Source organism: Oncorhynchus gorbuscha, unplaced genomic scaffold (assembly GCF_021184085.1).
Source record: "Oncorhynchus gorbuscha isolate QuinsamMale2020 ecotype Even-year unplaced genomic scaffold, OgorEven_v1.0 Un_scaffold_10449, whole genome shotgun sequence".
NCBI classification, from domain to species: Eukaryota; Metazoa; Chordata; class Actinopteri; order Salmoniformes; family Salmonidae; genus Oncorhynchus; species Oncorhynchus gorbuscha.
Window position 1 is genome coordinate 1 of NW_025753216.1, and position 8,814 is coordinate 8,814.

At 45.2% G+C, this 8,814-nt stretch overlaps 1 protein-coding gene across 1 annotated transcript; it reads right to left on the reverse strand.

Annotated features, from left to right (window-relative positions):
* Positions 1 to 4,194: 4,194 nt before the first annotated feature.
* On the reverse strand, positions 4,195 to 8,228 carry LOC124030313 (retinal-specific phospholipid-transporting ATPase ABCA4-like; the record flags this gene model as incomplete). The annotated part of the gene is made up of 2 exons (XM_046341706.1): positions 4,195 to 4,285; positions 8,024 to 8,228. Coding segments are annotated over 2 exons (296 nt in total), but the record flags the coding sequence as incomplete, so codon positions are not given.
* Between the last annotated feature and the right edge of the window lie 586 nt (positions 8,229 to 8,814).

Sequence of the window (8,814 nt, forward strand, 5' to 3'; positions counted from 1 at the left end):
ACATACTGTCTATATATGATTCTATTGTTCACATACTGTCTATATATGATTCTATTGTTCACATACTGTCTATATATGATTATAATGTTCACATACTGTCTATATATGATTATAATGTTCACATACTGTCTATATATGATTCTATTGTTCACATACTGTCTATATATGATTATAATGTTCACATACTGTCTATATATGATTCTATTGTTCACATACTGTCTATATATGATTCTATTGTTCACATACTGTCTATATATGATTATAATGTTCACATACTGTCTATATATGATTCTATTGTTCACATACTGTCTATATATGATTCTATTGTTCACATACTGTCTATATATGATTCTATTGTTCACATACTGTCTATATATGATTCTATTGTTCACATACTGTGTAGTGGCTTCCTTTCGTCTTTACCATAGCCACTGCCCAAGCCTGAAGCGGGGTTGTTTGGTACGCATACAGTCCACACTCAAGGTTTCCAAACGGCCAAACATTCAATGACATCCAGGGATATGGTGCAACAAAATGTTTATTCTTCTTATATATCTAACAAATAAATGATTCTTCAATCAACTTAAAGCATAGAATACTTTATATGGAAAATACATATTATGACCTGTCTGTATGTCTGTATAATAAAAGCATACCGCCCCGCATCTAGCAAGGACTCTCTCGAAGGCCCAACTTCCTGCCTTTATCCTAACACACTTACCACAATACAATGAATAGGCAAGAGGGGGCCAAAACTAAGTTACACTAACAACAAATGAATATATCTCAATCAGGTAAATATAAATCATAAAGGTACGTACCTAATATTTCATCATTTACATTCATATTTAATATATTTACACGAATATACATGGAGCTCCATATGTTCGGTCTTTTATACAAATATGTCCAAATCGGCTCTAACATACTGTCTATATATGATTCTATTGTTCACATACTGTCTATATATGATTCTATTGTTCACATACTGTCTATATATGATTCTATTGTTCACATACTGTCTATATATGATTCTATTGTGCATATATGCCAGCAGCATACCACCCTGCATCACCAGCAGCAGACCACCCTGCATCACCAGCAGCATACCACCCTGCATCACCAGCAGCCCTAATACCAGCAGCATACCACCCTGCATCACCAGCAGCCCTAATACCAGCAGCATACCACCCTGCATCACCAGCAGCCCTAATACCAGCAGCATACCACCCTGCATCACCAGCAGCATACCACCCTGCATCACCAGCAGCATACCACCCTGCATCACCAGCAGCATACCACCCTGCATCACCAGCAGCATACCACCCTGCATCACCAGCAGCATACCACCCTGCATCACCAGCAGCATACCACCCTGCATCACCAGCAGCATACCACCCTGCATCACCAGCAGCATACCACCCTGCATCACCAGCAGCATACCACCCTGCATCACCAGCAGCATACCACCCTGCATCACCAGCAGCATACCACTCTGCATCACCAGCAGCCCTAATACCAGCAGCATACCACCCTGCATCACCAGCAGCATACCACCCTGCATCACCAGCAGCATACCACCCTGCATCACCAGCAGCCCTAATACCAGCAGCATACCACCCTGCATCACCAGCAGCATACCACCCTGCATCACCAGCAGCATACCACCCTGCATCACCAGCAGCATACCACCCTGCATCACCAGCAGCATACCACCCTGCATCACCAGCAGCAGACCACCCTGCATCACCAGCAGCATACCACCCTGCATCACCAGCAGCCCTAATACCAGCAGCATACCACCCTGCATCACCAGCAGCCCTAATACCAGCAGCATACCACCCTGCATCACCAGCAGCCCTAATACCAGCAGCATACCACCCTGCATCACCAGCCATACCACCCCTGCATCACCAGCAGCATACCACCCTGCATCACCAGCAGCATACCACCCTGCATCACCAGCAGCATACCAACACCCTGCACGCCAGCAGCCCTAATACCAGCAGCATACCACCTCTGCATCACCAGCAGCATACCACCCTGCATCACCAGCAGCATACCACCCTGCATCACCAGCAGCATACCACCCTGCATCACCAGCAGCATACCACTCTGCATCACCAGCAGCCCTAATACCAGCAGCATACCACCCTGCATCACCAGCAGCATACCACCCTGCATCACCAGCAGCATACCACCCTGCATCACCAGCAGCCCTAATACCAGCAGCATACCACCCTGCATCACCAGCAGCATACCACCCTGCATCACCAGCAGCATACCACCCTGCATCACCAGCAGCAGCATACCACCCTGCATCACCAGCAGCAGACCACCCCTGCATCACCAGCAGCATCCCACCCTGCATCACCAGCAGCATTACCACCCTGCATCACCAGCAGCATCCCACCCTGCATCACCAGCAGCATACCACCCTGCATCACCAGCAGCCCTAATACCAGCAGCATACCACCCTGCATCACCAGCAGCCCTAATACCAGCAGCAGCATACCACTCTGCATCACCAGCAGCATACCACCTGCATCACCAGCAGCATACCACCCTGCATCACCAGCAGCCCTAATACCAGCAGCATACCACCCTGCATCACCAGCAGCCCTAATACCAGCAGCATACCACCCTGCATCACCAGCAGCCCTAATACCAGCAGCATACCACCCTGCATCACCAGCAGCATACCACCCTGCATCACCAGCAGCATACCACCCTGCATCACCAGCAGCATACCACCCTGCATCACCAGCAGCATACCACCCTGCATCACCAGCAGCAGACCACCCTGCATCACCAGCAGCATCCCACCCTGCATCACCAGCAGCATACCACCCTGCATCACCAGCAGCATCCCACCCTGCATCACCAGCAGCATACCACCCTGCATCACCAGCAGCATACCACCCTGCATCACCAGCAGCCCTAATACCAGCAGCATACCACCCTGCATCACCAGCAGCATACCACCCTGCACACTACCAGCAGCATACCACCCTGCATCACCAGCAGCAGACCACCCTGCATCACCAGCAGCATACCACCCTGCATCACCAGCAGCATACCACCCTGCATCACCAGCAGCCCTAATACCAGCAGCATACCACCCTGCATCACCAGCAGCATACCACCCTGCATCACCAGCAGCATACCACCCTGCATCACCAGCAGCCCTAATACCAGCAGCATACCACCCTGCATCACCAGCAGCCCTAATACCAGCAGCATACCACCCTGCATCACCAGCAGCCCTAATACCAGCAGCATACCACCCTGCATCACCAGCAGCCCTAATACCAGCAGCATACCACCCTGCATCACCAGCAGCATACCACCCTGCATCACCAGCAGCATACCACCCTGCATCACCAGCAGCATACCACCCTGCATACCACTGCTGGCTTGCTTCTGAAGATAAGCAGGGTTGGTCCTGGTCAGTTCCTGGATGGGAGACCAGATGCTGCTGGAAGTGGTGTTGGAGGGCCTGTAGGAGGCACTATTTCCTCTGGTCTAAAAAAATATCCCAATGCCCCAGGGCAGTGATTGGGAACACTGCCTGTGTGCGAGGTGCCGTCTTCCGGATGGGACGTTAAGCGGGTGTCTGAAGCTCTCTGAGGTCATTAAAGATTCCATGCTTGCTATAAGAGTAGAGGTGTTAACCCTGGTGTCCTGACTCTCTGAAGGTCATTAAAGATCACAGGAGCCTTATACGTAAGTGTAGGGGTGTTAACTCCGGTGTCACAGCTAAATTCCCAATCTGGCCCTCAAACCATACGGTCTCCTAATAATCCCCAGTTTACAATTGGCTCATTCATCCCCCCTCCTCTCCCCTGTAACTATTAGTGGACAGAGACCAGACTAAAGACACTTATAGAGACCAGACTAAAGACGCCTGTGGACAGAGACCAGACTAAAGAGACACACTTATAGTGGACAGAGACCAGACTAAAGACACCTGCGTGGACAGAGACCAGACTAAAGACATATAGAGACAGAGACCTGATTTAGAGACCAGACTAAAACACTTATAGTGGACAGAGACTGGAACTAAAGACACTTATAGAGACAGAGACCAGACTAAAGACACTTATAGAACAGAGAATAGACTAAAGCCTTATAGTGGACAGAGACCAGACTAAAGACACTTATAGAGACAGAGACCAGACTAAAGACACTAACCTGAGTCTGGAATGTTGGAAGGGTGGGTTCAGACCTTTGCCAATAGGAGGCTGGAATGGGAAGTAGAATGGTCGTCCAATCCCATACTGACCCTGGAGAGAGGGAGGGAGGGGTTTATTATACAGAACTGTATCCATTTTGAAAGTAAACAGCAACAGCGTGATGCAGCTTCCAGGTGTCATGGAGTCCGGTTTCCTTTGGCTAACACTAACCACTGCGCAATGAGGTTAACTACTGCACCAATAAGGAGGTTAACTACGGCTCCAATAAGGGTTAACTATGGCTCCAATAAGGGTTAGCTACTGCATACCAATAAGGGTTAACTACGGCTCCAATAAGGGTTAACTACGGCACCAATAGGGTTAACTACGGCACCAATAAGGGTTAACTACTGCCCCAATGAGGGTTAACTACAGCTCAATAAGGGTTAACTACTGCCCCAATAAGGGTTAACTACAGCTCAATAAGGGTTAACTACGGCTCCAATAGGGTTAACTACGGCTCCAATAGGGTTAACCACTGCACCAATAAGGGTTACCTACGGCTCCAATAAGGGTTAACTACGGCTCCAATAAGGGTTAACTACGGCTCCAATAAGGGTTAACTACGGCACCAATAACGGTTAACTACTGCCCCAATAAGGGTTAACTACAGCTCCAATAAGGGTTAACTACTGCCCCAATAAGGGTTAACTACAGCTCCAATAAGGGTTAACTACTGCCCCAATAAGGGTTAACTACAGCTCCAATAAGGGTTAACTACTGCCCCAATAAGGGTTAACTACAGCTCCAATAAGGGTTACCTATGACTCTAATAAGGGTTAACTACTGCCCCAATAAGGGTTAACTGGCTCAATAGGGTTAACTACTGCCCCAATAAGGGTTAACTACAGCTCAATAAGGGTTAACTACTGCCCCAATAAGGGTTAACTATAGCTCCAATAAGGGTTAACTACGGCTCCAATAAGGGTTAACTACTGCCCCAATAAGGGTTAACTACTGCCCCAATAAGGGTTAACTACTGCCCCAATAAGGGTTAACTACAGCTCCAATAAGGGTTAACTACGGCTCCAATAAGGGTTAACTACGGCTCAATAAGGGTGAACTACGGCCAATAAGGGTTAACTACTGCCCCAATAGGGTTAACTACAGCTCCAATAAGGGTTACTACTGCCCCAATAAGAGTTTAACTACAGCTCCAATAAGGGTTAACTACTGCCCCAATAAGGGTTAACTACAGCTCCAATAAGGGTTAACTACTGCCCCAATAAGGGTTAACTACAGCTCCAATAAGGGTTACCTATGACTCTAATAAGGGTTAACTACTGCCCCAATAAGGGTTAACTACAGCTCCAATAAGGGTTAACTACTGCCCCAATAAGGGTTAACTACAGCTCCAATAAGGGTTAACTACTGCCCCAATAAGGGTTAACTATAGCTCCAATAAGGGTTAACTACGGCTCCAATAAGGGTTAACTACGGCTCCAATAAGGGTTAACTACGGCTCCAATAAGGGTTAACCACTGCACCAATAAGGGTTACCCTCACAAACCATGGGGTTAACTACGGCTCCAATAGGGGTTAACTACTGCCCCAACAAGGGTTAACTACTGCCCCAATAAGGGTTAACTACAGCTCCAATATAGGGTTTAACTACGGCTCCCACTAAGGGTTAACTTCTACGGCTCCAACAAGGTTAACTACGGCTCCAATAAGGGTTAACCACTGCACCAATAAGGGTTAACCACTGTACCTTACAGGGTTAACTACATTCAATAAGGGTTAACTACGGCTCCAATAAGGGTTAACCACTGCACCCATCTAAGGGTTACCTAGGCTCAATAAGGGTTAACTCACGGCTCCAATAAGGGTTGCTACTTGCTCCAATAAGATTAGCTATGGCTCCGATAAGGGTTAACCATGGCTCCAATAAGGGTTAACTACTGCACCAATAAGGGTTACCTATGGCTATAAGGGTTAACTATAGCTCTAATAAGGGTTAACTACGGCTCCAATAAGGGTTAACTATATAGCTCCGATAAGGTTGCTTTATGAAACCAATAAGGGTTAACTACTGCACCAATAAAGTTTTGCTATGACTCCAATAAGGGTTAACTATGACTCTAATAAGGGTTAACTACGGCTCCAATAAGAAGGGTTCAACTATGGCTCCGATAAGGGTTAACTACGGCTCCAATAAGGGTTACCTATGACTCTAATAAGGGTTAACTACTGCTCAATAAGGGTTAACCACTGCACCAATAAGGGTTAACTACGGCTCCAATAAGGGTTAACTATGACTCTAATAGGGTTAACTTCGGCAATCAATAAGGTTAACTACGGCTCACGGCTCGAATCTGGGTTAACCCTTTACACTCCCTGGTAATTGGCTCGGGCTACATTGCAATGTTTCTTACAGAATAAATGAAAAAACATATTTATAATCATGGTAGCAATTGAAGGAACCATTTACAGATCCTGGGAAAATTATTAGACCAAATTTGAGGACACAACAGTTCACTTGACACAAGAATAAACCAAAAACGTTACACTGTTGATTTTATGTGATTTATGTGCATTTTAGATTTAGTGTACTTTTCGCAAACATTTGTTGATAACGAAATCTGAAAATACTTTCATTCCGTAATAATAATATAAATGGGAAATGTGGGGTACGTAAGACAAAACATTTACCAGGGTTTTGAGTGAGAGGACTAACCGATGATTCCAAGTGGCAGCACACCTTACAGTACGCGTACGGTTCCTCAGTCATTTCAATACACATTTATGACTCAAAGAAGAGTGACTAGCTACGTTATAAAATAGGATCTTACAGTGTTAGGCTTTCACAAGGCGATTCAGACAAACTGATGCTAATTTTGGTGCGGGTAGAAAGGAGTCATAAGTGAATTGAGGTGAATTTCCATGGCAACGTTTATATTATATACCAGACTGAGGGTTGAGGGGATGTTATGGAGGAGAAACCAAACTGCCACGAGTGATTTATCATCGAATAGATATGTGAAAAACACCTTGAGGATTGATTCTAAACAACGTTTGCCATGTTTCTGTCAATATTATGGAGTTAATTTGGAAAAAGTTTGCGTTGTAATGACTGAATTTTCTGGGGTTTTTCATAGCCAAACGTGATGAACAATACGGAGCGATTTCTCCTACACAAATAATCTTTATGGAAAAACTGAACATTTGCTATCTAACTGAGAGTCTCCTCATTGAAAACATCCGAAGTTCTTCAAGGTAAATGATTTTATTTGGATACTTTCTTGTTTTTGTGAAAATGTTGCCTGCTGAATGCTAGGCTTAATGCTACGCTAATATCAATATTCTTACACAAATGCTTGTGTAGCTATGGTTGAGAAGCATTTTTGAAAATCTGAGATGACAGTGTTACGGCAACAAAAGAAAGACTAAACTTGTGAGCCAATATATTTATTTCATATCATTCAGGTGCTGTGATAGTTAGTTGCTTGTTATAGTGGCAGAGCTTGAGGCTATAATTACGCTCCCGGATACGGGATTGCTGTCGCAACAGGTTAACCCCACTGTTCCTAGAACGTCATTGAAAATAAGAATTTGTTCTTAACTGACTTGCCTAGTTAAATAAATAAAGGTTCAGGCATTATTATGAGCCAGCCTCCTCTGCTGTACCGCCACTGCGTTCCACTTAGGTGCTTTATCAGTGATCAAATCTATATTTTAAACCCATATACGGGTACAAGTGAAAAGGGCTACCCATTTTATGGGTGGCTTACTCTACAAACACACAGAAACACACAACCCCCAAAACACAACCCTGCACTCCCTCTAACCTGGGAAGACGTTGTCAAGGTACCATGCCAGGAAGCCATAGAGCACGGCGTCAAACATCATCATGCCTATGGAGGTGAAGAAGGAGTAGGCATCGCCCTCTAGTGGACTGGTGCCGATGTTGTCCCACTGCAGACCCAGGCCCTGCTCCTCATAACGAGACAGGTACTCCGTCCCAAAACCAAACGCTACTGGGGACAGCAGACTCTGAGGGAAAACACACAGGTACAGGCAGAAAATCATTCTATTGATCTATGTGTGAGGGTTGAGGGGATGTTATATTATATACCAGACTGAGGGGATGTTATGTTATATACCAGACTGAGGGGATGTTATGTTATATACCAGACTGAGGGGATGTTATATTATATACCAGACTGAGGGGATGTTATATTATATACCAGACTGAGGTTGAGGGGATGTTATATTATATACCAGACTGAGGGATGTTATGTTATATACCAGACTGAGGGTTGAGGATGTTATGTTATATACCAGACTGAGGGATGTTATGTTATATACCAGACTGAGGGATGTTATATTATATACCAGACTGAGGGGATGTTATGTTATATACCAGACTGAGGTTGAGGGGATGTTATATTATATACCAGACTGAGGGGATGTTATGTTATATACCAGACTGAGGGGATGTTATGTTATATACCAGACTGAGGGGATGTTATATTATATACCAGACTGAGGGGATGTTATATTATATACCAGACTGAGGGTTGAGGGGATGTTATATTATATACCAGACTGAGGGGATGTTATGTTATATACCAGACTG